General features: G+C 46.6%; 1 protein-coding gene and 1 long non-coding RNA gene across 2 annotated transcripts; both read right to left on the bottom strand.

Moving 5' to 3' along the window:
- Positions 1-453: 453 nt before the first annotated feature.
- Positions 454-8,088, bottom strand: LOC120838092 (atherin-like). The gene is made up of 8 exons (XM_040207847.1): positions 8,064-8,088; positions 7,786-8,016; positions 4,953-5,024; positions 4,820-4,882; positions 4,706-4,747; positions 4,571-4,633; positions 3,389-3,436; positions 454-536 (listed from the first exon to the last, which is right to left on the bottom strand). The coding sequence occupies exons 1-8, from the start codon at positions 8,086-8,088 to the stop codon at positions 454-456; spliced, it is 627 nt and encodes a 208-aa protein (XP_040063781.1).
- Positions 8,089-8,375: 287 nt separating this feature from the next.
- LOC121834709 lies at positions 8,376-11,406 on the bottom strand. Its single transcript, XR_006077319.1, has 2 exons — positions 11,063-11,406; positions 8,376-8,479 (listed from the first exon to the last, which is right to left on the bottom strand). It is a non-coding gene; the product is annotated as an uncharacterized LOC121834709 (long non-coding RNA).
- Between the last annotated feature and the right edge of the window lie 15,879 nt (positions 11,407-27,285).

Here is a 27,285-nt window from a genome sequence, read left to right as displayed (position 1 = left end):
AAAGCATACAGTGGTGTTCGAAAACTTAGTGCACGCGCGAGCCGAGCCCGCTAAATCCCCATTCCTCGCGCTTGCCACGGAACCTGACATATCCTTTATCTTTTCTCAACGGCTTGCTGCAACACAAACGCATCCCATTTGTGCCGCCGACCATGATCGAGGTCGACAGCCATTATGCCATACGGTGATACGGATGAGTGGAGAGCAGATATCAGAGATGCGGACACGTGCTGCTATGTGCTCCGGCAGAGGCTAGTGCCACCTAGCGATACAAATTCATAGAAAACGTGGCATTACAGTCGGCACGCCTCAAAAACAAGGGGGTGCGGTGCATACGCAAATAATTTCAGTAATTCTTTTTTTTTTGCAATGCTTTGTTCTAAATATGGGGGTGCGGCCCTGACACGCGATTATACGGTATACCACACATTGCATGGAACTGCGAAAAAATTTTTATTTTACCATTTCTTCCTCATTTTGGAGGCCGATGGTGTGATCCACGATCTCGTTCTTAGCAAGGCCGTCCACCTCAGCAACTGAAAAACAATTTCACATTAACTAAAGTTATGACAGTGTAAAGCTTTTGAATTTGAACATTAATACAAATGCAAACAGGATCATGTTAGTATTCAGATTTTTCTATACTCTAGGAGCTTGAAGAAACTCTTTGCAAGAGCTTCACTAGTGGAACACGCAGTAAAACATCTAGTAGAACCCCGATAATTCATCTTGGTTGGTTTGAAATTTGTATAATTATATACATATATATCTATAATTTGCAATATTTCCATGGTTCCGTAACTTTTCATGAAAAACGTTCAGCCTTTCCACTCTCGTGAAGAGGGAAGACCAGCGGAGCTGCACTCGATACACTGCTGCAACGCGCACGCGCCCGTTTCCCGATTCTTCTTGTCCGACACGCCGCCGATCGTGGATACGTCTCCGTTGACCCAGAGTCGGTTGCACTAAAGCCTGTCTATCCTGGGAAAAGTGGCGCCATTCATTGTTGCAGAAATGCTCGAGGCATGTGCCGCACCCACTTCTGAGAAATTCATGGCGTTTGAAATCTAACTCAGTGCTGCGCTGTGCCACCATGATCTTCCCAAGGGCTGCACGTGCCTCGTGTATCGATGCACCTTGCGCTACTTTCGAAACATGAAGGAGCTTTAGGTCGCACACGGTGCACGAGACGCCAGACGGGTAATCCACGGACTCCCTCTGGAACATCACCGTCGCGCCCGGCAACTGTTTTGCCGGCGTGGAGTGCAGTCGTCGCCGGGCCTCGCACTTGCGTTTGGCCTCCGTGGCACGATCGTCATCCGTGGTGTTGGCCTGCCCACGCCCTTTACATCGCTGGTTTTGTTCTCGGCGGCGGCTTTCCAGGCAAGCGATGTGCTCTTCTTTGGCAAGGGAATCTGAAGCGCTCGACGTAGTGAAGTCGAGGCGACAGCGGCTTTGCGGTGGTTACGGACCCATTCGCACTGCTGCGTACGTCGCCGCTCTTTCCGCAGCCAGTCTTCTTTCCCCAAAAGGGCACGCGGCTGACCCATCGTAAGTCCAAACCGAAACTGACAAGAGCGTAGGAAACAGTGTGCTAAACAGACGAGGACAAAGAAACACATGTGACGAGCGCTGCGCTCGTTACGTGTGCTTCTTCTTTGTCGTCGTCTGTTTTCGCACTGTTTTCTACGATGAATTCCCGCCAACGCGCCGCCCAACAATCCATTCTTCTATGATAGCTGGAAAGGTTGCCGCCATCTACCAGCGACGGCGGCCACCAGACTGGTTGTGTGCTTGCCGCCGTCGCTTATAGATGGCAGTAGCTGTCCAGAGGCGTTTTTGTCGACAAGTGTTTTGTACCGGACACGATCCTCGGGAACCAAGCCCTTAACAGCGCCGCTGTAAAATATAATCCGATAATAAGAGCGCTCGCGCTTGCCTGCCCGGCCGATTTGGTCTTCCAGGTTTACTTTTTAGTTGCTAGGCGGCACAAGTTGGCATCCTTATCCAGCAGCAAAAACGAACATGGCACACGTCTGTTGTTTTGTTTCCTTTTTTTCTAGTCTGTGCACTTTGTTTTTTTAGCTTTGGCACGCTTACCAAAGGCGCCACTGTCATCTCGCGTAGAGTTCCTGATCTGCGTCACTGATCAGGAGGGGTTCTTGTCGTTGCGCCACAGTAGTTTGGGCCGTTTTGAGATGCACACGCTTTATAACCATTCTTAAGAACAAGGCGAGGATGGTGAAGGCATACAACAGGTCTAAAATAGACCTGTTGGTTATCGGTCTATTTCTTCTACCAGTACACCGAGCAAACGGAACCTTGTCTATTGCTCGACTCAGTGGTGCTCTAATTCCAGTGGCAACAGCTCTGCCAAGTCCTTTGGGTTCCCGAATGACGAAAGGTAAAGACGGGCTGCTATACTTTTGATTATACAGTTTCGGATTGCCGAAAACTTGCTGCTGCATGTTTCATTATGGTAGAGTTATTGTAGAAGGTCAGAAGGGACAGGGCATTTATCTTAAAATGAGCGGTGTAGGCAATATCGGTGTTAGAGCACCGCAGCTCGCTAGCATGTGCGTGGAGCAGCTGGCGCTGCAGAAGGAACCTGCGAGAGACCGTGGCGATCGAATCACAGTCGCTAACTACTGCAAAGTTAAATGGGTGATTGCAAGTCTGTGAATACTTGAATAGTAGTTTTGTGTAGATTTTGTTACTTTGTTGTGCCGTGCAGTAAAAATTTTTTTCTGTATAAAAAGCGTGCCTAATAAAAAAAGAACTTGCAAAAGAAGTTTGGACTTGTGCTCAGAATGGCGATGTGCGCACATCTTAAGCCGCGAAACAGCACCGGCTGGGCGCACTCTGCATCCATTGATTGACGATTTAATGAGAAGTGGCTGTCACTGAACATGCACTGCTGCCAAGCCGATCTCAATCGAACGACGCAAAGTCAAGTGCAATCGTTTCGGAAGCGTCAGACATTCGCAAAAAACGCACACTTTTTTTTTTTTTCTACAAAAGATTACATTGTTTTGTAGAAGAACAAGATAGGATGCAAATTCGTTTGGAGTTCGGAGGCTGCTTCGAACTCCGAACGAACTTGCATCCTTTTGTCGCCGAGGCTGAAAGAGAGGTAGAGGAGGCACAACACTTCTCACACCCTCCCCCATAACCAAGCGGTTGCCATGACGACAGCACGCGTATTGTTTTGTCTTTTTCTTATTCCTTTTGGAGAAACCCAACGCCCGTTAGGGGAGATTTGGCGCTGCCGTCTGCAATTGGAGTCCCAATGGGAGGTACAGGAAGATTCCGCCGGTTGACTAAAGTATGGGTTCTGTTAGTACGATAAACATCCGAGTACCCAAAGGTCGGGCCATAAATAACTTACGTGGTGGGCAGTCGGGCCCTCCAGCATCTCCCGCAGGTAGTCCTGCAACTGATCAAAAAGGTCGGGTCAGAGAAAGGTGTTTCCAGCAGCCCTGGCTAGTAACTTCATATAAAGTCATGAATTTTGGCACTAGAAAGGACCATATACAACAATTCTACAAGCCATCCGGTGTGCCCCCTAGCAGCATTACTCATGCGCATCGGGGTGTAGGCAGAAAGCGCGGCATTCCACATCAACAAATCATGAGGATATATTGTCGCAGGCGCCAGTTTGGGTCCTCATGCTATTTTTAGGCGATTTAGTTTTCTTTGTCTTCCTTGTAACGCCCGACTGTTCTAGTGGCCTTTGTGAAATGGAGAAGGCTCGGTAAACCGTAAAGCGTTGCGTGAATGGTGAAACAGAGCAACCCCAAGGAAGAATAAACGCTATGAACTCAGCATGACATTATGCTGAGTGTTGGCATTCGGAAGCTGCTTTCCACACTCGCATTTTCTGCACAATCGGCTCTCTTTCTGCGTCAGGTGGACCAGTTAGTTGCGACTCGTTTTGGTCGCTGCTAGCCATATCTGGCATAAGCACATGGTCACATTTCAAATCGTGACATGAAACAATATGCAAAAAATAAAAAAGTTTATGTTCGTAACTTTCTGCCAATCTGTGTCGTAGAAAACAACTTTGGCCGTGTGACTGCAATTACCTAAAGACTGGCTTTACAAATAAACACTACGATCGCAAAGCTTGTCTTAGTGATAAATGGTCTCAAGCAGTAAGCAACCTTGATTCTTACTAAATCATTCATACTAAAGCTGCAGTACCAAGCACAAAGATATTGTCAGTCTTTATGTCAAAATGTGCTTAATTTTGTCGTCACTATGCAGATAACCATCACTGCATGAACTTTTCATGAACACTGTGATGCATATTCATAGTGATTTCGTCACCATATAAAGCTGATTCAATACGATTCACTTTGCCACTTGTCCAAAAGTTTGACTAATTATCTAAAAATTTACAAGTCTGTAGCAAGCTCCCGCCAGATGCACCCAAACCCAAGTAATGCGTGCGTCAGGCAAGATCGCCAACAGCAAGATCACATGCGTCACTCACAGAGCTGAGAACAACTCATTTTTAGAAACACAAGGCACAATCCTGATAAAATAATAGCTGCTAAATGTTTCTTACCTCCACTGGCCACAGCTGCCACTGGGGCTGGGCTAGGTGGGGCTGGGACTGGCCTAGGTGGAGCTGAAAATAATCCAGTTGTTAATAAAACTTGCAGTACAATGCTGGTGATTAGTGCTACTAAATGTTTCTTACCTCCATTGGCCGCAGCTGCTACTAGGGCTGACCTAAGTGGGGCTGAAAATAATCCAGTTGTTCATAAAACTCACAGCACAATGCTGGTGATAAGCGCTACTAAATGTTTCTTACCATCTTTGGCCGCGTCTGCCACTGGGACTGGCCTAGGTGGAGCTGGGACTCGCCTAGGTGAGGCTGAAAATAATCCAGTTGTTCATAAAGCTCAGTACAATGCTGGTGACAAGCACTACTAAATGTTTCTTACCTCCAATGGGCACGGAGATCCCCGCTTGAACAGCCGCTGTTACAGCGACCCCTGGCACTTGTTCAGGAAGGGCTAAGAATAATCCAACATCCAATATCATGCCTAGCACACTAGAAATATGTATCAGTTCCATCTAATGACCTCTTTCATGGATCAAACTTCCCGCTTAAAAGGCTCAATATAATGCTATGCCGAAACAGTTTCACCCATCTGCAATAAATGCACTCTGTTTCTGGGACCAAATAATGTCACCTGAATCAATAGTAAAAGAGGTCTGTCCCACATACAATAAACCAGCAGTGGATGGCAAATTAAGGGAAGTCAGCCATTAGGCTGCTTCCCTTAATTATAACGGCTACCTGGGCATGAACTGTACATCTGCAAACAATACAAATGACGACACTAGGTACATGTTTCTTCAACAACAGCCATCCTCACAATTGTTGTAACCTTTCGGTATGTCAACAATACCCCTGGCACACAGGGAAATCAATGTCATTTTCAGCGAATGTCATTATTCTTGCAGACCGTGCTGCACATACATGTTTAACGTCATTAGACTCCATGATGATGATTGAACACCAGTCATTGTAGCAAACTATTACATTATTATATTTTAGAAAAAAAGCACTGCCTGTAGCAGGGTTCTTAAACATTTAGCAGGGTTCTCTAACCTTTTGGTCCCACGGAACCCCAGGAAACCAAAAAAAACTGCCTCAAATTTTTGCCGTCCAAGAAGCAACAGAAGCACAATCGTAGGCAATTTCGCTTGCTTCTCATATATTGCCACCATATCATTCGCAATGTTAGTACAAAGTGAGATGAAGGCGCTTTGCATGATCCTGCCGCGCAGACCACGGCGTGGGGGACGGAGGGGCAGGAAGGTCAAATTTAGGTGTTTGCGAAACCCATGAGACTAGCTCTCGGAACCCAGTTTGAGAACCCCTGGTCTATAGCTTGGAACTGTCTCCTAGATTATTTAAACACAATAATAAGCAGATCTTACGCTGGATGGTATTACTTTGTTATATTATTAGCATTATTGTAGGTTCCGGATTGGACACCAACGCAGCAATTCGAAGCCGAAGCTACATTGCGATGTAGCAACATAGCCCCTGTGGTGCCACGGCTGTTATTAGAGCGTGAACCTGGTGATTTTGCATGTGCTTGACTTCTGGCAACCGTACTAATGTGTCTACGTGCGAAAGATCGCACAGAACTGCAGAGACACAAATTAAAAGTGGGAGCTGCAAAACATGTTGCAAAACGTTCAGCACTGTTTGCTCGCGTGCTCATTTGCGGTGGCTCAAGTCTTACAAGTGTTCTTCCCCTGCTCTTACGAGGGCAAACGTCTCAGCTGCAGACCAGTGGGCTTTCTGATTTGGTTTTTCTGCCTCAGAAGCAGCTCGCATTGAAGCGGGGAGATCCATAGCCAAAACGTGATCAAAACGCCGAAACCGCCGTTGTCGACTTAAAACTAACATGGCCGACCATCAGGCGCCAAATTTGGTGGATGAGAACACGAGTAATTATTTTACATTCTGCACTCTACTGTCTTTTAGTTAAAAAAAGAAAAAAAAATGCATATCTACTAACATATGTCTGAATAACTCGTAATTTGTACCTTTTACAGCGGAGCTGTTATAGGGCTAGTTTCCCCAGGATCGTGTCCACCGCAAAAGAAATGTTAACACAAAACTCTGGTTGCCGCCGTCACTCATAGATGGCGTAGCTGTCCAGAGTGTTGTGTTTGTCGGTTGTCTGCTTGCCGCCGTCACTCATAGTTGATGCAACCTTTCGAGCCTTTCCACTCTGGCTTGCTGACTTGTGGCCGGCCATTACTTCATTCCCACCATAGTACAACTCCGCTGGTCTTCCTTCTTCACCAAAGTGGAAAGGCTAAAAGCTTTTGTTATTATTATCTCAGATTACTGCGCCCTACAGTGTCTCTGCTGTCGAGATAACACAGTTTGCATGAAAGTGACTGCGAATGAGTTCGGCATAACTCAATCAGTAGTGAATGCCATTTCCAGTAAATGTCATTAAATACTGCCGTATGGCAGCAAACGAAAGACACTTCAGGCCGAATGTCATTTGCTGGTAATGACATTATTTTTCCCGTGTGACAGCGGTATAACTCAAACACTGAATAAACCTAGAGTCCCAGACATTGTTTAGACCTGATTGTCCATAAATTTCGAGAATTACCAAATAAGCATGATATGAAGTTTGGCATCGAGAAGGACAGCATACACAAACTTTACAAACCATTCGGTATTGTTGCAATAGTATACACAGCTGTACCACACAGGAGCTTGTGCCATATAGCAGATGGCTGCATACGTAGTCGACACTCATGCATTTTGCTACCACCGACCAGGCGGCACAAGCTGCCGTCTAAAATACAAAGGTGCTCATTCGCGCCCATTCAATCAAATAATGCTGTCGCACCCACTGGCTGCTGGTGTAATTGGAATTGTTCTTGACAACTTTCTTAAAGCCGTGTTAAAGTCAAGAAAAAGCACTGTACAAGATGATCATGAGTTGTCGGCAATCTGCTGCATGAGATGGTAGCAAGTTTCACCACACCCCTAAAGTGGGGATTGCACATATCTTTCTTTTTTTAAGCTTTCATGCCTTGTGAGCTTGCCCACTCTATATTTTTCATGTTTCTCTTTTTAACCAATGTGGCCGCGCTTTCGACACCTGGCAATGTTTATGCATTTCTTTTAGATTTGAGTATCCTTTTACCTTTTCCATCAAAACACCAGTACAATCGAAATGGATGCAGGATCACTATCTACATATTGTGAACTAAGTAAACAGCATTTACCTTTTCCAAGCACTTTTGCGCAAAGAGCAAGCTGCAGCTCGTGGTTTAGTTTAAGCAGGCCCTCGTTCTCGGCCTTCAGGCGGCGAATCTTTGCTGCCCGCTTGTCGAGCTTGGCCCTCAACCTCAGCACCTCTGGGTTCTCCTCCTCCTTTTCCTCCTCCGAGTCACCCAGATACTCCACCAGCTCCTTTTCAACTTGGCTTTTTACACCGCACCTCAGATTTTTTTTTTCTGAAACGGAAAGGGTGATTTACTAAACAAGCACATACTTGCAGTACTTTGTTTCATTTGCAAGATTTCCATTAAAGGGACACTGAAATAAAAATTCTCTATTTTACTGCCGGAATGGGTCAGGTATTTTCAGGCAAAACCATTGATCGTCTTAAAACAAAGAAAATTCTCAAGAACCAGTGGGACGAAATCTTGCTCCAGTGCAAGGCTTGCTCGGGACAGTAAAAGTTGAAAAAAAAAATGCAGAAAGGAAAAAAGGTTATAGTTGTTCGTTCTGGAAGCGACTGAGACTCTCCCACAACTATATGTCTGAAGTCTCGAAATCGCAGTGTGACCCCTGAATAGGTATCATGACTCACTTTCGTCAGGGTTCCTGACTTTTCTAAGCTGGAGGACCGCTTGGCTGCTGGTTCTGATGCCCGTTCCCGCCTGGCTGATGGCTCCGACAGCTTCTCCTTGGTATCTAGTGGACATGTGATCAGAAGTCAACAAATAAATTCGAAATGCCATCTTAAATATACTTTCCTGCTGATTTTTGACAGTTGGCAGTCTGCCCATTGCAGGGGTCTCAAACACGCGGTCCGCGACTCGCTGAGAAGCGGCCCGCAGGCCCGCTCCTCAGCGATTTTCATGTCTCGAGCGCTAGAAATGACATGTGTCATAGTGATCTCATCTCGTCGATTCATTTTCGCTCGGAAAGTAGCTCCGCTCTTTTCACCTCTTCACATGGTTTATACTTTTCTCTGTTAATTTGCCCTTTGTTTCGCTTTATTCTTTGCTTCCCAGCTTTTCTGTAATGTACGAAAATTCCGCTACCTGTCTACAACCTCGAGCTATTCGTTGAAGGATACATTTCGGCTGCGCAAACTCTCGCTTAGCAGGAGCAAGTGCTAAAGATAAAGCCATGAGCTCGGGATTCTCACCTTCAAAAAAACATCACAATAAAAGACGAGTATTTGTTCAGAGTGTTATAATAAAAATAGTGAGGAATTCAAGAACTGCCAAATTAAATTATTGTTTTTTAAAGACATGTTGAGCTGGGAACGATAGATTACTTGCTCTCTTGTTCTACTAAAAATGCCAGCACGTTGGCGGGGCAGTGTAGTTTTAATTTCTGTTATCACATCAGGTCAGTGCCCAAAGTTGTCATATACACAAATCAAATTTAAAAATGTCACTGGCAAAACTGTGAGTTTACAAAAAGCATAGGGCACGAGGTCTCTTCTCATTAAAATGTTCACCCCCCCCTACCCCCCCCCCCGTCTTACGGAGGCCCTCCAACTTTCCAGTATGGGCTATCTGGCCCTCACCCTCAAACGAGTTTGAGACCACTGACCTATTGGAACTGTACTAAAAATGCCGACGAACGCTTGTATCTACGTCACTCCCTGCTCAGTGAACACTAACAAACAATTGCAATAAGACTAAGGCTATACGCACAACGTCGTGCACCTTGATCGGAAGTGGCTTTACGCACGACACGGAGACAGGGGTGGAACTCATGAAATGTACTTGGGAGCAGCCACGGGAGCAGCCGAAACAGCTGTTTTGGAGCAGGTCGGGAGTAGCTAAAACTACGTTCTGGAGCAGGCTAGGAGCAGCTGAGATCAGTTTTCATTGCACTTCAGCGCGTGTCTTAGACAAGCACGGGAGCAATTTCAATTGTGCTTAGCAGCACAGATGAACATGAGTGGTTAGGGACTTAGGTAGATGGGATAACAGTGTGGATGCTGGGGGGGGTGGGATAACCCCCCCCTCCCCCCCTGCATCCACGCCGCTCGCAAGGACAGTATGCAACTGCTGGCTGCTAGATATAAAACTATTAAACCCCCCCGTATACCCCGCTTCGAAGCATCCAGCGGGCAACCCAAGCCCCGCTGTCCCCCATGCACCTCTGGAAAGGGAGTCCCAAACCAATTAGCTGAGCGAAGTTTCGTCAAAAACATTCGGTTTTTTCAGTGTTAATCGTACAAAAGAAATGTAAATATTGCTAAATGCCTCGACAAAACACAATGTTAAAAAAAAAAAAATTTAAAAGAAAAGTAAGTTGACAATGGGGATTGAACCAGGGTTCGCTGTGTCTGAGGGAGACGCATTACCTCTATGCTATGCTACATTTCATTTTATTTATTTCTACTCGGGAGAGACGGGGGTGCGGCAGAAAGGCCAAAGGCAGCCAGACAGCCTGCAAAACCCAAACTAGATTTAAAAAAAAAGGGGGGGGGGGTAGATGAACAATAAACACTAGGAACAACAAAGAGGGGGGGGGAGATAAATAACAGCAACAACAAAAGAGGGGGAGGGAGGTAGATAAACAATAAACACTAATGACAACAACACTATGCACAGTCAGAAACGGAAAGAAACGCGAACAGCAGGCGGACGGCCCCCAGAGCCATGCCAAAGCCCGGGACCCGCCGAGCTAGGGCTGAACACATCCTACTCGAATGTGTTCGACCCCAGTCCGGCGCGCTCCAAGCTCCAGCGCAGCGCCGGCGGCGCCCCGAGAACCGTCGACCGGCCACCCCCGCCCCATCCCGCCCCGACTCCACATATACAACAAGGATTATGACAGCGAGTGGCGGAGATGACTGGCCACCTCTCGACGAAGAGTTCCATTTCTTCACGCGACGTGGGCGGGCACTGGGTGAGGCTAGTAGGCAGTGAGCGCCAGTGCGCAATGGCCCTCACCGCGAAAGACGGACGGTGTCTCTCCGTGCAACTTCGCTAATCTCGTATTGACAGCTGGTTTTATACGAGAACCAAAACTTTTCGCGTCGCGAGTCCTTTCTGGTCGAGGTGCAGGACGTCGTGCGTATAGCCTTATTTTTCCAATAAACATACTTGCTCAACACATCTTAAAACGTCAAATAACGTATCGCTAATTAATTACATGCACTTAATATTGTTTTCTGCTCTCCTTTTGACCGACCCGGTACTCTCCGCCGTGTGTGCATTCGCCCAAGACGTGCAGTGACAATTCGCATAACTGCCATACAAACGAGTGTCTAGAGGGTTGAACCACCATTGTGGATATATCACTCACCCGCCAGCTTGATGATCTCTGCATCGTAGTATCCACCTCGAGTGTTTTCGTCCCCATCCCAAAATACTTTGTAAGTCGTCCTCCTTTCAAAGTCAGCCACGTTGGCTGGATGAAAGTTCTTCACAAGAGCTGTCTGGACGATTGATACTTTGCCATCTTGCAGAAATTTCACTTTGGCGAACATGCCCACTGGGAGGGACGCGAGGAATGAAACGTACAAAAAACAAAACACACGGGAAAGATGCAGAAATACGCGGTACAGTACTACAGTAGAAAACGCGAATACGAGGGAATACACTAGGAACCGATACACAAAAGAAACTCGAATAAAATGGCCGCGATGGATCGCGTGTTTGCTTTTGGATTTGGATTTGGATTTGAGGTTAGCATCTTGCCAACGCAGTGTTGGCAGATGGGAAAAAAAAGTGAATTCAGTAGATGAGATACTAGAGAAAAATATTATTTTTGTATTCCCGACCGTTCTAATAGATAATATAACTTAATAAATGTTGCACTAATCAAGACACATAAATTATTTGTGGCATCTCCATCGTTTCCGTGACGCCGTCAAGCCTATATGCCGTCAAGCGACCGAAACCGAAACAAACTTTTTTTCAAAATATTTCAAAAAATCTAAAGGGTGCAAACGAGCTTGTAAAGGTATAACGTCATTTAAGGCAAAGCCCGAGACAATGCCGAACAATGTAAAGCCGAGCCCGCCCCCCCCCCCTTTCCCGAAACAAAATTAAAGCTAAGTTCGAGAAAGTCCTGTTTTTTGCTTTCTGCATGTTTTTCCAATTCGCAATTTCCAGAGGCCAAGTGCAGATCACATGCCTTCCAGAAAGATCCATCGTCGAAAGTGCAGTCCTTCTTTCCACGCTGTTTTATACGTATATATTTTTATTCTTTGTGGAAGTGGCCGGAGGGGTGTGCGCGTACGAAACCGTATCGGTTTCCTAAGTACACGCGTACGCGGCTGTGTTGGCTGTGTACGTCTGTGGCAACGAGGTAGTTGGTTTGTGGATGATTAGCTGAATGAATAGACGTATTGATAAATTACCCAACCATCAAGGAGAATGCAGGGATTGGTGTTCCACGCTCCGCCACACGTGCTGGCCTCAGCAGTAGTAACTTTTCTAAGGCAAACCCCTAAAACAAATGACTTCTTGCACACGCGTTCGTCAACGCTTTATTTTGGTTATTTACTTCAAATATTTTATACGGGGAAGGCGTGCGCGTGTGGCGCGTGGAACACCAATCCCTGCATCCACCTTGATGCTTGGGTAATTTAGCAATAGGTCTATTGAGGGCCACATATGCATTGGTTCGTTTTTGTTTTGTTTTTTTAATTTGCGTTTGTTTGTGAACATGAAAGCCAGCACCTTAAACTGCGTATTGTGCCCGTGAATTAATTTTTTTCTGTAAAAAATTGCTAGTAGGTTTTTCTTTTTTTTTTTCTTTTTTTTTTGGGGGGGGGGAAAGGGAAGGAGAGAATTGGCAGTCAGCGCGCAAAATCGTTCTTTGTGGTTGTGAAAAGATCGGAATGACAGGAAAGGAGCAGCAGCTTTTATTTCTTCTGTGGAGATTGTTCTCTCTTTTACCGTTCTCGGTCACCCTTGTCGATGAGCAAGTGAACGGAAAAAGACAATTAACAAAGTGAAGCTGCTGCTTCTCATTTGTAATAGTACTATAAGTCGTATAAGTCGTATAGTTGTCCCTGGAGTTGTTCAATCGTCAGACTCTGAACGATTCGCACGTCAGACCTAGAGGTAGCAATTAGCTAAGGGTGAGTTCCGCTCGTGGATTTGAAGTGGTTCTCGAGGTGAAATGTATGAATTAAAATGTTTATCTGAAGTGTATAATAGTTTTGCGGTGAAATTGCAAGTCGTTGCTTCATTTCTAATTGCTGAAGCCATGTCTCCAAACTATTCCAAAATTCAATCCAATCCAATCCGAGCCGACCGTCTGTTTGGATGTTGGTAAGCCAAGACTTTCGAGGTGCTGTGAATGCTGTGCGAGACTTGTCGCCACTAAAACTCATAATTAGGGCTGCTGGTCGTAGGCTTTCGTTTCTGGCTGGGATTGCTGGTACTCTGCAACGTGATGCTCTGGCTCTACACGCGGTACTCTGACGCCTCGTCTCCTTACTGACTTCCTCATCGTAAGCCTTTTTTGTTTTAAGCTTTAATGGCAGTTGTTTACTCTTTGTGATATCTCGATATTATTTCACCCTTCGGTATGCCTCCCGGGAGAAAACGGCACTATCGGGATTATATGGCACCAGGGGAACAATCGCCCATTCCAAGGCAAACGCTGTGCAACCGCCGCAAAAACAGTAGAGTGTCAGATGGCGATCATGATTCTGTTTACGACCGTGGTTCAACTGACGAACTTGCCCCAGCCGACGACCGTGGTTCATCTGACGAACTTGCCCCAGCCGACGGCCCTGCCCCAGCCGACGGCCCTGCCCCAGCCGACGACCCTGCCCCAGCCGACGACCCTGCCCCAGCCGACGACCATGCCCCAGCCGGTTCAACTGACGAACTTGCCCCAGCCGACGACCGTGCACTATTTGACGACAGTGGTCCAATTCACGGTCAATCTTCAGCGGACTCCACCAATGCTGATCTGACGTTGAATGGATTGGCCGAGCGGGAAGAACTTCTCAGGATAAGTGGTTCAAGCAGACAGAATGACCTCTGCACGCCGATGGCATCCGAGCTGTCAGGCCAAGGTGGCACAATGGAGGACTCATCTGCTGAAAGCTCGGTTTGTTTTGATACTGAACACGATTGCATCCAGGAGCCCTGCAGCGATGAATTTTTCGACTGCCAGGAATCGGTTGCAAGCCCAACTAGCGATGCAGCACCACCAGATGGCATCGAGGACCAAGAAGCTTGTGCTAATGATGAAGATGCTGAGATTCGAGACTACTTTGAACGGGCATCTAAGGAGGCTCTACCAAACCAGACAATGACGAAGGCACAGGCTGTGCTTCTAATCTTGTGCCTTGTAGTGAGCGGAGGATTTTCTTGGACGCAGGTTGACGGCATACTGAAGTTGATCAACACACTCTTTGGAGCCACCATTGTTCCCGACTCAAAGTATATGTTCAGGAAGCTGTGGAGACAAAAGATGAGCACCATAAAGTTTCACTTCTACTGCCACATTTGCTTCTCCTACCTTGGCATTCGGCCATCAAACAAGCCTGAGGAGAAAGTGACATGTGAGTCATGCAAGGAGAGTTACCAACCACGGACATTGATTGCAAAGGGCCACTTCTTCCTGACATTCGACATCAAGAGGCAGCTCCACAGTATGTTTTCAGCACTGGCAGAACCCCTCTGCCACACTTTGAAGAGGACCTTTTCTGATGCCTCTGGCATCTACACTGACATCTTCGATGGGAGATTGTATCAGAGCATCAGGAGACAAATGGAAATGGCTTGGAGTGACGTAACTGTGACGCTCAACACAGATGGTTCGCCAGTTTTCAAATCGAGTAAATCATCGGTGTGGCCGATTCAGGTCATACTAAATGAGCTGCCCATACATCTGCGGTTTCGAAATGTGATCGTTGGCGGACTGTGGTTTGCAAAGGTACACCCACCAGCACATCTCTTCATGAGGACGTTTGTAGAAGAGTTTGTCAAGATTGGATCCATCATCTGGAGTCATGCTGGGGATCCCATTATTTCAAGAGTCTTCGCAGTTTGCTGCTCAGTGGACTCGCCTGCACGAGCAGTGCTGCTCAACATGAAGCAGTTCAATGGTTACTTCGGCTGCTCCTGGTGTCTGGAGGAGGGGACACTCGTGAATGGTATGTACAAATTTCTTTGGAATAGAGTTAGCTTTTATTTTTCTCATTAATGGGTATGACTTAAGAACATCCTTTGTGAAGTGCAGATTTCATATCTTAAAGGGACCATGAAGGCAATTTAATTTTTTTAATAAATAAGGTGTTTTCGGAAGCATTGGGGTCCTGGCATGCCAAACAATTTTTTCTAGAACGTTGTGACTCTTATTTCTGGACCTGAAAATAAATTTGCGAAACCGAAACAAACATTCAGATTTCTTCCTTTTTTCGCCTCTGGAAAGAGAAGTGACGTCAGGGAGCACTGTCGGCATCGGTAGGATTTAGTGCCCACTCAGTGTGGTTCCTGTGGTTCGCTCTAGTGCACGGCGGTCTGTGAAGAAAACCTGGAAGAAATGGACGACAACGCCGCGCTCGCAAACGAGTTTGAGCTCCCAATCAGCGACCTCACGCCGACTGAACGGGAGATGCTGCTAAGGACGCAGAACTCTGGATTGGCGACCGATGCAGCAATGCTGCGCATTGCTGCATCGGTCGGCAGTTTATGCAAATTAACGTCGCCCGATCGACCGCATGTCTTTAGCCGACCTTTCGCACAACCTACTACTGCACATAAACGTGGCATGATTGGTGAGAGTTTGCAAAGCGAACACGAGACGACGCACAAAACCAAAACCAAAAATCCGCCGCCCCCGGCGCTCGTACCTTTTTTTTTTTTTTTTTGTCCATGGTTGCTTGATGCTTGTTACACGCCCGAGGTAGCAGTGCGGGATGCGTTCAACCAGTGACAAACGGAGGGATCGCTTCAGGTTATGCTTTTATACACGGTATGAAACCTATTAATTCCCAACTACAACTTCAAAATATTATCCAACGTTCAAATAAACTTTTTTCATCACATCTGACCACCGAAATCGAAACCAAGAGCGCGTCTATCGTTTGAACCAATCGCCAGACGAGGAGCTTGTTGTCGTCACGCTTCGGCACACTTTAGTTCACCTTTCTGCCGCCGCCTCGGTGGGGTCTCAGGCATCGTTCCCGGCGCTATTATTACCGCGCCTGTTTGCTCGATTGGTGCGGCACCCAAACTTCTGTTCGGGCTAGAACTTGGTCAACAGTATCTGAGGCGTGCCTGACATCCATTTCAATCGTCGAATAAAACTTCGAAACTGCCTTCATTGTCCCTTGAAGGTCTTACTTAATGTTTCCTGATCATTTTCTGATAATTTTTATCTCTCCTCTAGAATAGGTTTACTGTGTAAAGGAACTCTCAAAAGCTTTTATGCATGGCTCAAACGCAGCCCCACACTCGGCTCGAAAAATACATCACAATAAACAGCCAACAAGATTCCTGTGCCTCAAAAGATAAAAAATAAGAAAAATTTGTGGAGTAGTAGTACCTGAAGTGACAGCGTCTTAACATCATTTTCAATCTTTTATAGCGATTACAGGTTCGATTCCCACAAACAGTTAATTTATTTTGTCTTGGTTTTGCAAATGCAAAGCAACACAAAGGACACTCACAAAAGCACACGTGAGACATGGACAGCGTTCAACTCGCAACAGGTTTATTTCCACTTTCGGGGTGATATTCACGGCTCCCAAGTGAAATTGCATTTCATCGGCAATATATAAGTAACGGTTGTAAAGGCTAATTCCCACATTTGTGCTTTGAGAGTGAGTGACTGCATTATGATTGCCGAAGACAAGATGCTGGGTAGATCGCTATGACACATAGTGGTCTGGAGCACAATGCAGCACAGTCAGTGTCAATGTGTGAACCAACTGGAGGTGTACTTTAGCACTCACTGATTGGCCATATTCGTTTCAAGCTCGGTCTTGTTGCCATTGAGAAGAATGACATGTGAATCAGGCATGCTCAGGCCAGATTAACACACATTCACTCATTCAATCACATGGCACCTTTATAATTCAGAAAGCATTAGTTGGGCACACTAATTTCTCCGTTTTGCAAGCTCTCCTTCAAGTAGCTTGCCTACTTGATTGTGATGTATCCAATGTCATGTAGAGCCATTGGTGAGCTCTGCCTAAGCCTATGTTCTTACTATAAAATACTGGGCGAGCACCCACTCAAAGTTTAGAGATAATCGCAAAAAATGGAGGATGGGTGCCTGTCCGGTCATCAATTTTTCATATGAATGTACTTTGCATATTTTCTCAGATCTTACAAATTTGGGTATGGGCACTTAGTGTGGTATGGGCGGATGCACGGCATACTATGGTAGGTGGAGCAACTTGGCTGTATGCGAGTGCCTCAGCCAAAACCTAACGCTACGAAAAGAGTTTCCCAATATATCTTATGGAAGACTCTAATAACAGGTCTTATAATGCATATTTGTTTGTTTCAGGGACACTTCGATATATTCTTCATGGAAGCCCTGCACAGGACCGCACCCACACGGGCGTTGTTAAGGACACCAAGGCAGCCTTCCGTCAAGGCCAGCCAGTCAATGGCATCAAGGGCCCCTCGGTGCTCCTTCCTCTGAAGGGATTCGACCTCGTGTGGTGCCTGCCCCCGGACTACATGCACTGCGTCCTGGAGGGCGTCACAAAGCAGTTAACAGAACTGTGGCTGAGTGCAACTGGGGCTCCGTACTACATTGGAGGTGCAATAGATACATTGAACTCTCGCATCCTTCAGATACGGCCTCCCATCTCATTCTGTAGGTTGCCCCGGCCTATAAGTGAGAGAGCTCATTGGAAAGCCAATGAGTGGCAATACTGGTTATTATTCTACTCCCTGCCTTGCCTTAATAACATCCTGCCAGCTCGGTATCTCCATCATTATTCATTGCTGTGCCAAGCAATGTTTTTATTGCTTGGCACTAGAGTGACGGATGCTCATGTTGCAGAGGCAGAGAAACTTCTTCTCAGGTTTGTAGAACGGATTGTTCGACTGTATGGCCAATCTGCAGCCACATTTAATGTACACCAGCTTCTTCATCTTTCCAAATCTGTAGAGATGCTGGGCCCATTGTGGGGATTTTCGACATTCCCCTTTGAAAACGGAAATGGACATCTGTTGGGGCACGTCACTGCTGCGCAGGGTGTACCTCAGCAGATTGCAGAGCGCTGCATCATGCAGTCATTCTTGACAGTAGCGAAGCGTCTGGTGCATCTTTCAGACTCCCTCACTCAGAGGTGCCAGAAAATGACTCAGATTCTTCACAAGCCCGAGCTTGGTGTGCATCTGCTAGGTGCCCCCAGAGCACCTAGGTTGAGGGAGTCTGTGGAGCAAATGTTGTTCCAAAAGTATGGGGCTCTACCTCAGATATCTGCATATGACCGCCTCTCTGTAGACACGGTTGTTTTTCATACAGCTAGCTATGCCCGCCCACAAAAAACTTGTTCAGCATACCTTAAGATGATGGATGGTAACTATTGTGTGTTAGAAAGTATCCTCTCGTTTTGGGTTGCCAAAGGCATGGTAGCGCTTTTTTGGACGAGTCCTCGTCCAAAAAAGCGCTACCATGCCTTTGGCAACCCAAGACCAATACCAACTAGCCCAACACACAGCTTTGATAAACCTCTCGTTTTCTTTTTTAGTAAAGAGAATTGTGCTAGTCTGTCAGGAATTAGTCATGTCAAATTGTGGTTTTGGGGAAGTTAGGTACACCCAAAAGTGTGAGCACCCACCCCCCGATACAAATTTGTGTTCTTACCATCCTGCTGACATTGTAGATCAGTGTGTTTTCATCCAGCAGGATGGTGAAATGTACTTGTGCAGTAGACCGAACCCACATTGCCTAGACTAAACAAAAAGAAGCAAAAAAAGATTAGGAGGAACATTCAAATTTCTTTTAAAGGGCAACTCCGCTCAATTCCGAAAAATTTAGGCTTCCATGTGATTCACATTCACAAAGCACTACTAAACAACTCTACGTCTTCGGATTCGCGAAATGTGGAATATTATTTGTGTAATCCTAATTTAAACATCGGCAGATACCGAAACCGAAACTTCGGTTGCGTCAGGCAACATTGGTCTCGGGTCGTCAGAGTCATGGCACGCCACGTCGAACCACGTGGTCTTGTGACGTTCGGGAGGGAGCAAAAAACCAAGCAAGGTCTTTTTTTTTTTTTTTTTTTTTTGACGCGGGGGCGAGGGGCGAGGGGAGAAGACGAAAGAGGAGAAAAGGAGCAGAGAAACAGACCGATAAGCGCGCAGGGCAGCGCATCCCAGGCGCATCCGTGTTACGGTGATCACGTGAACGCCCGGTCAGCCAACACCGGGAGGAGAAACTCATGACGTCGTCGTCCAATTTCGCTCTGAGAAGTAAAAACAAGCAAAACGTGAAAATGACGTATGCATGGCTCTGACGTAGTGGCTCAACGTTGGCCGCTCCATCTTTGTGGCATTGACTGCGCTGGTGATTGCGCCTCGCGCCGCACGCTAGAGTTGGCAGATTTCGGCGACTTGGCTCGCTTGAAGGTTTGCTGGCCAGTTTATTAAATATATATACGGAATTAGATCGTAATATTTGACATGGGGTCTTCCTATATGATACTGAAGAGGGCTACATAGTTTTCTAAATATAAAAAATGAAGCGGAGTTGCCCTTTAAGAGGGAAAATGACTGAATTCCTTTTTGTAATGCAGGGCAATAACATCAAGACTAGTGCAATATTGTTTTTTTTATAAAGTAGGGAATGCTGCAATTGACATGGTTTTGCTCTGCATTATGATTTCATTCATACTGTTTATCTAAAAAACAAGTAAAAGTGTGTAGAATATTTGGTTGTAGAGAAAAATACTGCTTTGAATTTGAAAGCATTGATTATTTATGTTGCAAAGGAACTAAGACCTTGAGCAATATCCTAACGGCGGCTTTGAGAAGGAATTACCTAGGGTTTGAACCCCTTGTGCTTAAGAGCCTGAAACGAAATACCTGTGCCAAAGAGACAGTTATTTTAATTTCAAAGATGCATGTATTGATATAACGACTGATCTTAAATGCACATACGAGGACGAATTATAAAGTCTCTGCCCCTATTTTTATTAGCCAAAATAAGGTACATACAGGTAATTACAAATATACATACTATTCTACATACCTTACACTATTTTTTCACAAAGTCCCCGCACCGGTCTAGACATTTGTCCCATCGCAGCACTAAATTCGAGATGCCACTGTGGTAGAATTCGTCCGGCTCCCCGAATGCTCATTGTCATACAAGACTTCATGGCCTATTGTGGAGTCACACCACCACCACCTCACACTTCTCAAAGCGACACCTTTTCCTACACGTGGGCTGCATTTGCCTGTGGATTTCGATGGGTGTTCATCCCTCGCTCCATAGAAAACGAATCACACTTTGTTGCTCGTACGCCGTGGATGTGTGAAGCACAACTGCCATCTTCAACAACTGACAGCAGCGCTGTGCTGCAGAGCTACCAACAGGGAAGGCCGGGACGGTCCATGAAAGGTCCACCGCTGGGAATGAATATGTTGACTTCGCATTTATAGCCGTAATTTGGCTAAAAAAAAAACGGGCAAAGTCTTTACGATTCACCTTTGTACGAGTATCTTAATTCACTACATAAAGCCATAATTTCTTGTAATATTCTTCTTGAGGTGAAAATTAGTATAGTGTCTGATACATTTCAGTTCTGTAGTTGTCCTAACTTGCTTGCATCTTGATAGGGTGGTTTCACTTGATGCTGACATGTGGTTTGTTTTCTCATTTTTGTTGATTCTTTTTATCATGTGGCATTGCATATCTGGTTTTTCCTTTTCAACTATGAAGCCATTGGCTGTGCACTATGGGTCGCTCTGATATATTTAAGCATGCTTTCAAATGTGAAGCCCACAAGTTTAAGTTTTTTTTAAAATTAAAAATGTCTGTTCATAACTGATTTGCAAATTTTCTAGCTATATGAATGAGTCATGGCACTTTGTTTTTGTACATAGTGTGGTAAATGAAACGGCATTGACGGGTAATATAGTTTTGACATTTATTTTATTATGTATGCTCACAATTTACACATAGGGACTGTGCAGTACTTTGGATCATACAGATGCTGCCTTGTAATTGTCACCAGAAATGTGAATAGACTTGTTACCATACTACTGGTAATCTAGCTTACATTGAGTACCTATCTGCTTCAATGATACAGGCAATCTTTTTATTCATTACTTTTTATTGCATGATTTTGCTATAGTTGATGCTCAACTAGGGAAACGACTGCAAACCTGAAGGCCACTTTATGATGAAATGACTATTAGATTGCCCAAAGTCGGGTTGTTTGAATTTTCAGCATGCTGCTTTCAACTTTTATATTTTTCAAAGTCGGCATACCGTTTTCAGTTTCTGTTCTAAACAAGTTTTCGTGTCTGCTTTTTTTTGTGAGCATTTGGGAACATATAAGCTTATCATTTTGTTTTTCGTGAATGTCGCCCGGCATCATAAAACCCAAGAGGGAGGCAAAAGAGGACTGACAGATCTTGTTATTCTGTTGTCCTCCTTTCTTGCCCCGTCTAAGGTTTTAGTCTGCCGAACAACCAGCTTGCTTGCCTAATAGCTTTGTCTTCGAATATGTCGCTATCTCCATTTATTTCAACACTATATTGTATTCATCTTGATTGTTCTTTTGTGTGCTGTGGGTGACTACTAATTGATTGGGCTCAAACATTACAACAGATGTAAATAAAAATGAGATATTTTTGTTAGACATGTGTCTACTAGTATTTATTTACTTTTTTTATTTATTTATTTTATTTGCAGAAACAACCTGCAGCATCGAAGCATTATAGCAGGGAAACACAAAATAAAACACATGCTCACGAATATAAATACAATGGCAAAAATACTGTAAATACTGTTAAATAAAAGAACACATACAAACTCTTGAATGTTTTTTCTACAAAACATGGTAGAAAAAACAATGCACCTACAAGCCCAGACGAGTGAGATATCCTATCGGGTAGCATCTTATGTCTCACTGATGGCGCAATCACTTTGTCTAATTATAATTGATACACACATACTTGCACAAGTTTCCTTCGGAAATGTGCGTCCATTCTCTGTTTATCACCCTGATTTTAAAGAAAAAGACACCCTCTCGATGTTCATACTTTAGGCTGGTAAGTTGAGGAGACACAGGGCTGCAGTAGCTAACATCGGCCAGTCAATCTCATGGGAGTGCTGAAAGACAACTGACGCCACATTTTCAAGCACTGTGTATCTTGAGTATTCGCTAAACTCGGCTGTAAAGCTCGAATCGAGTCACCGTTCTCAAAGTGCTGATCCCACCGGTCTAAAAAACACTCACCTTTTCCGGTTACTGCTGAGTTTTGAATAATGATTCAGCATACTTCTATGAAAATACTTAGACGCGTCTTCTTTCAACCCAAAACGGGGCATGAGAAAAGAAAAAAAAGGGGACAAAACACTTTTTTTTTCGGTTTAAACACTAAACGCGATTACATATATATGATTGCATGTGCTTTATTTCCCTGCGAGTTTGCATTACAACAAATTAATTTCATATGTATGCTAACTAAATTCCGAGTGATTCTTTTCCATAGCTTTAATGCATACGGCTCGTATATCACAAACGGAGAATTAAGATAAATGTTGGTGAACATGCGTGGAGTTATTAAAAATAAAAGAGACCCCAAGGACGAAATGTACATATCACATCGTAAACGGCATGCTCGTCACATTTTAAAGTAGTGCCCTAAGCCCGGAAGTAAGTTCGAACGTCGCTTCATAGACTGACACTTCCACGCTTTATCGGCCTACCGTTTCGTCGGTGCGAGATTCATCGACAGCTTCTTTTTCGCGACATAGCCTGAAATCGCCTATTTTGTAGCATATGCCAAGATGCGCAGCCTCCTGGACTTCGGGCTGCTTATTCAGCGAGGCGGTGGCGCATTCCCCCGATTATTTAACCTTCGAGCGAAGTAAAGCAAAGCAATGGCCGCGCGGTCTGTTTGGAAGCCGAACTTAATTGCCGCCGCGACCGTCCGATGCGCACTACAACGGTCGCGGGGCTCGGGGATGCGGTGTCGATAAAACAAAGTGTCGGCGGAAAGTCTACCGACTTTTCGTTGGTAATGAAAGGCGTGATGAAGCATATGCGAAACGATGAACCCTGCCGTAAGTACGGGTTTCCACGGTGCGTATGATTGATTGCAGACGAACGTACAGTTGCCGGTGAATCGGGGGCACGTACGTGTGTAAAGAGAAATCGCGCGTGACATATTAGTTGTGTCAGCACGCGAACCCGCGACTCATCAGATGCTGGCAAATATGTCACGACCCATATTATATCAAATGCTATATTAAACGCCTCTGACGGCGCCGTCAGAATACCGCGAGCAACAATTAACCAAACTGATAAACATTGTGTGCAAAGAAAGTCCCGACGGCCGGGCAATAAGACGCTTTCGATGGACCCGAAGTGAAACATAAAACTTCTGATGGACCATCGGACCACCTCTGATGGCCCACCAAGAATGTCCAACAGACCATTAGGCGCCGTCAGGAACTTCTGACGAACCACCTAAACGCATCTGACGGTCCATCAGACTTTTTTGATAGTCCATTAGACCTTCTTGATGGTCCATCAGGAAGCCTGATGGGCCATCAAAGAAGTCTGACGGTCCATCAGGAAAGTCGAATGGTCCGTCAGGAATGGGCTGATGGTCCATCAGACTTTCTTGATGGTCCATCAGGAAGCCTGATGGGCCATCAGAGAAGTCTAATGGTCCATCAGGAAAGTCGAATGGTCCGTCAGGAATGGGCTGACGGTCCATCAGACTTTCTTGATGGTCCATCAGGAAGCCTGATGGACCATCAGAAAAGTCTGATGGACCATCAAGAAACTCTGATGGTCCATCAAGAAGCCTGATGGTCTTTTCGATCGGGACGTTCGGCGCGGTTTTATTCGTTCACCGTGACCACGATCTCGGCTATTGCCTCGGTGAAAGCGAATTATTGGAGAGAGCACGGCCTGACGAGAGACGTTTGGCGCCGTTTTATTCGTTCACCGTGACCACGATCTCGGCTATTGCCTCGGTGAAAGCGAATTATTGGAGAGAGCACGGCCTGACGAGAGACGTTCGGCGCCGTTTTATTCGTTCACCGTGACCACGATCTCGGCTATTGCCTCGGTGAAAGCGAATTATTGGAGAGAGCACGGCCTGACGAGAGACGTTCGGCGCGGTTTTATTCGTTCACCGTGACCACGATCTCGGCTATTGCCTGGGTGAAAGCGAATTATTGGAGAGAGCACGGCCTGACGAGAGACGTTCGGCGCGGTTTTATTCGTTCACCGTGACCACGATCTCGGCTATTGCCTGGGTGAAAGCGAATTATTGGAGAGAGCACGGCCTGACGAGAGACGTTCGGCGCGGTTTTATTCGTTCACCGTGACCACGATCTCGGCTATTGCCTCGGTGAAAGCGAATTATTGGAGAGAGCACGGCCTGACGAGAGACGTTCGGCGCGGTTTTATTCGTTCACCGTGACCACGATCTCGGCTTTTGCCTCGGTGAAAGCGAATATTGGAGAGAGCACGGCCTGACGAGAGACGTTCGGCGCGGTTTTATTCGTTCACCGTGACCACGATCTCGGCTATTCCCTGGGTGAAAGCGAATTATTGGAGAGAGCACGGCCTGACGAGAGACGTTTGGCGCCGTTTTATTCGTTCACCGTGACCACGATCTCGGCTATTGCCTCGGTGAAAGCGAATTATTGGCGAGAGCACGGCCTGACGAGAGACGTTCGGCGCGGTTTTATTCGTTCACCGTGACCACGATCTCGGCTATTGCCTGGGTGAAAGCGAATTATTGGAGAGAGCACGGCCTGACGAGAGACGTTCGGCGCGGTTTTATTCGTTCACCGTGACCACGATCTCGGCTATTGCCTGGGTGAAAGCGAATTATTGGAGAGAGCACGGCCTGACGAGAGACGTTCGGCGCGGTTTTATTCGTTCACCGTGACCACGATCTCGGCTATTGCCTGGGTGAAAGCGAATTATTGGAGAGAGCACGCCCTGACGAGAGACGTTCGGCGCGGTTTTATTCGTTCACCGTGACCACGATCTCGGCTATTGCCTCGGTGAAAGCGAATTATTGGAGAGAGCACGGCCTGACGAGAGACGTTCGGCGCGGTTTTATTCGTTCACCGTGACCACAATCTCGGCTATTGCCTGGGTGAAAGCGAATTATTGGAGAGAGCACGGCCTGACGAGAGACGTTTGGCGCCGTTTTATTCGTTCACCGTGACCACGATCTCCGCTATTGCCTCGGTGAAAGCGAATTATTGGAGAGAGCACGGCCTGACGAGAGACGTTCGGCGCGGTTTTATTCGTTCACCGTGACCACGATCTCGGCTATTGCCTGGGTGAAAGCGAATTATTGGAGAGAGCACGGCCTGACGAGAGACGTTTGGCGCCGTTTTATTCGTTCACCGTGACCACGATCTCGGCTATTGCCTGGGTGAAAGCGAATTATTGGAGAGAGCACGGCCTGACGAGAGACGTTCGGCGCGGTTTTATTCGTTCACCGTGACCACGATCTCGGCTATTGCCTGGGTGAAAGCGAATTATTGGAGAGAGCACGGCCTGACGAGAGACGTTCGGCGCGGTTTTATTCGTTCACCGTGACCACGATCTCGGCTATTGCCTCGGTGAAAGCGAATTATTGGAGAGAGCACGGCCTGACGAGAGACGTTTGGCGCCGTTTTATTCGTTCACCGCGACCACGATCTCCGCTATTGCCTCGGTGAAAACGAATTATTGGAGAGAGCACGGCCTGACGAGAGACGTTCGGCGCGGTTTTATTCGTTCACCGTGACCACGATCTCGGCTATTGCCTGGGTGAAAGCGAATTATTGGAGAGAGCACGGCCTGACGAGAGACGTTTGGCGCGGTTTTATTCGTTCACCGTGACCACGATCTCGGCTATTGCCTGGGTGAAAGCGAATTATTGGAGAGAGCACGGCCTGACGAGAGACGTTCGGCGCGGTTTTATTCGTTCACCGTGACCACGATCTCGGCTATTGCCTGGGTGAAAGCGAATTATTGGAGAGAGCACGGCCTGACGAGAGACGTTTGGCGCCGTTTTATTCGTTCACCGTGACCACGATCTCGGCTATTGCCTGGGTGAAAGCGAATTATTGGAGAGAGCACGGCCTGACGAGAGACGTTCGGCGCGGTTTTATTCGTTCACCGTGACCACGATCTCGGCTATTGCCTGGGTGAAAGCGAATTATTGGAGAGAGCACGGCCTGACGAGAGACGTTTGGCGCCGTTTTATTCGTTCACCGTGACCACGATCTCGGCTATTGCCTCGGTGAAAGCGAATTATTGGAGAGAGCACGGCCTGACGAGAGACGTTCGGCGCGGTTTTATTCGTTCACCGTGACCACGATCTCGGCTATTGCCTCGGTGAAAGCGAATTATTGGAGAGAGCACGGCCTGACGAGAGACGTTCGGCGCGGTTTTATTCGTTCACCGTGACCACGATCTCGGCTATTGCCTCGGTGAAAGCGAATTATTGGAGAGAGCACGGCCTGACGAGAGACGTTTGGCGCGGTTTTATTCGTTCACCGTGACCACGATCTCGGCTATTGCCTCGGTGAAAGCGAATTATTGGAGAGAGCACGGCCTGACGAGAGACGTTTGGCGCGGTTTTATTCCTTCACCGTGACCACGATCTCGGCTATTGCCTCGGTGAAAGCGAATTATTGGAGAGAGCACGGCCTGACGAGAGACGTTTGGCGCGGTTTTATTCGTTCACCGTGACCACGATCTCGGCTATTGCCTCGGTGAAAGCGAATTATTGGAGAGAGCACGGCCTGACGACAGACGTTCGGCGCGGTTTTATTCGTTCACCGTGACCACGATCTCGGCTATTGCCTCGGTGAAAGCGAATTATTGGAGAGAGCACGGCCTGACGAGAGACGTTTGGCGCGGTTTTATTCGTTCACCGTGACCACGATCTCGGCTATTGCCTCGGTGAAAGCGAATTATTGGAGAGAGCACGGCCTGACGAGAGACGTTCGGCGCGGTTTTATTCGTTCACCGTGACCACGATCTCGGCTATTGCCTCGGTGAAAGCGAATTATTGGAGAGAGCACGGCCTGACGAGAGACGTTTGGCGCGGTTTTATTCGTTCACCGTGACCACGATCTCGGCTATTGCCTCGGTGAAAGCGAATTATTGGAGAGAGCACGGCCTGACGAGAGACGTTCGGCGCGGTTTTATTCGTTCACCGTGACCACGATCTCGGCTATTGCCTCGGTGAAAGCGAATTATTGGAGAGAGCACGGCCTGACGAGAGACGTTCGGCGCGGTTTTATTCGTTCACCGTGACCACGATCTCGGCTATTGCCTCGGTGAAAGCGAATTATTGGAGAGAGCACGGCCTGACGAGAGACGT

The sequence above is a fragment of the Ixodes scapularis genome, unplaced genomic scaffold (assembly GCF_016920785.2).
Source record: "Ixodes scapularis isolate PalLabHiFi unplaced genomic scaffold, ASM1692078v2 ptg004242l_1__unscaffolded, whole genome shotgun sequence".
Lineage (NCBI taxonomy): Eukaryota > Metazoa > Arthropoda > Arachnida > Ixodida > Ixodidae > Ixodes > Ixodes scapularis.
The sequence above is the reverse complement of the archived record's forward strand: the minus strand, read 5'-3'. Positions and strand labels throughout refer to the sequence as shown.

Bases quoted from the DNA above. Each gene is read 5' to 3' on its own strand.
- LOC120838092 (XM_040207847.1), bottom strand. From the start codon at position 8,088: ATGGAAATCTTGCAAATGAAACAAA. The intron at 5,025-7,785 runs GTAAATGCTGTT...GATTATTCTTAG, and splicing joins CGCAAAAGTGCTTGGAAAAG to CCCTTCCTGAACAAGTGCCA. The intron at 4,883-4,952 runs GTAAGAAACATT...GATTATTTTCAG, and splicing joins GATCTCCGTGCCCATTGGAG to CCTCACCTAGGCGAGTCCCA.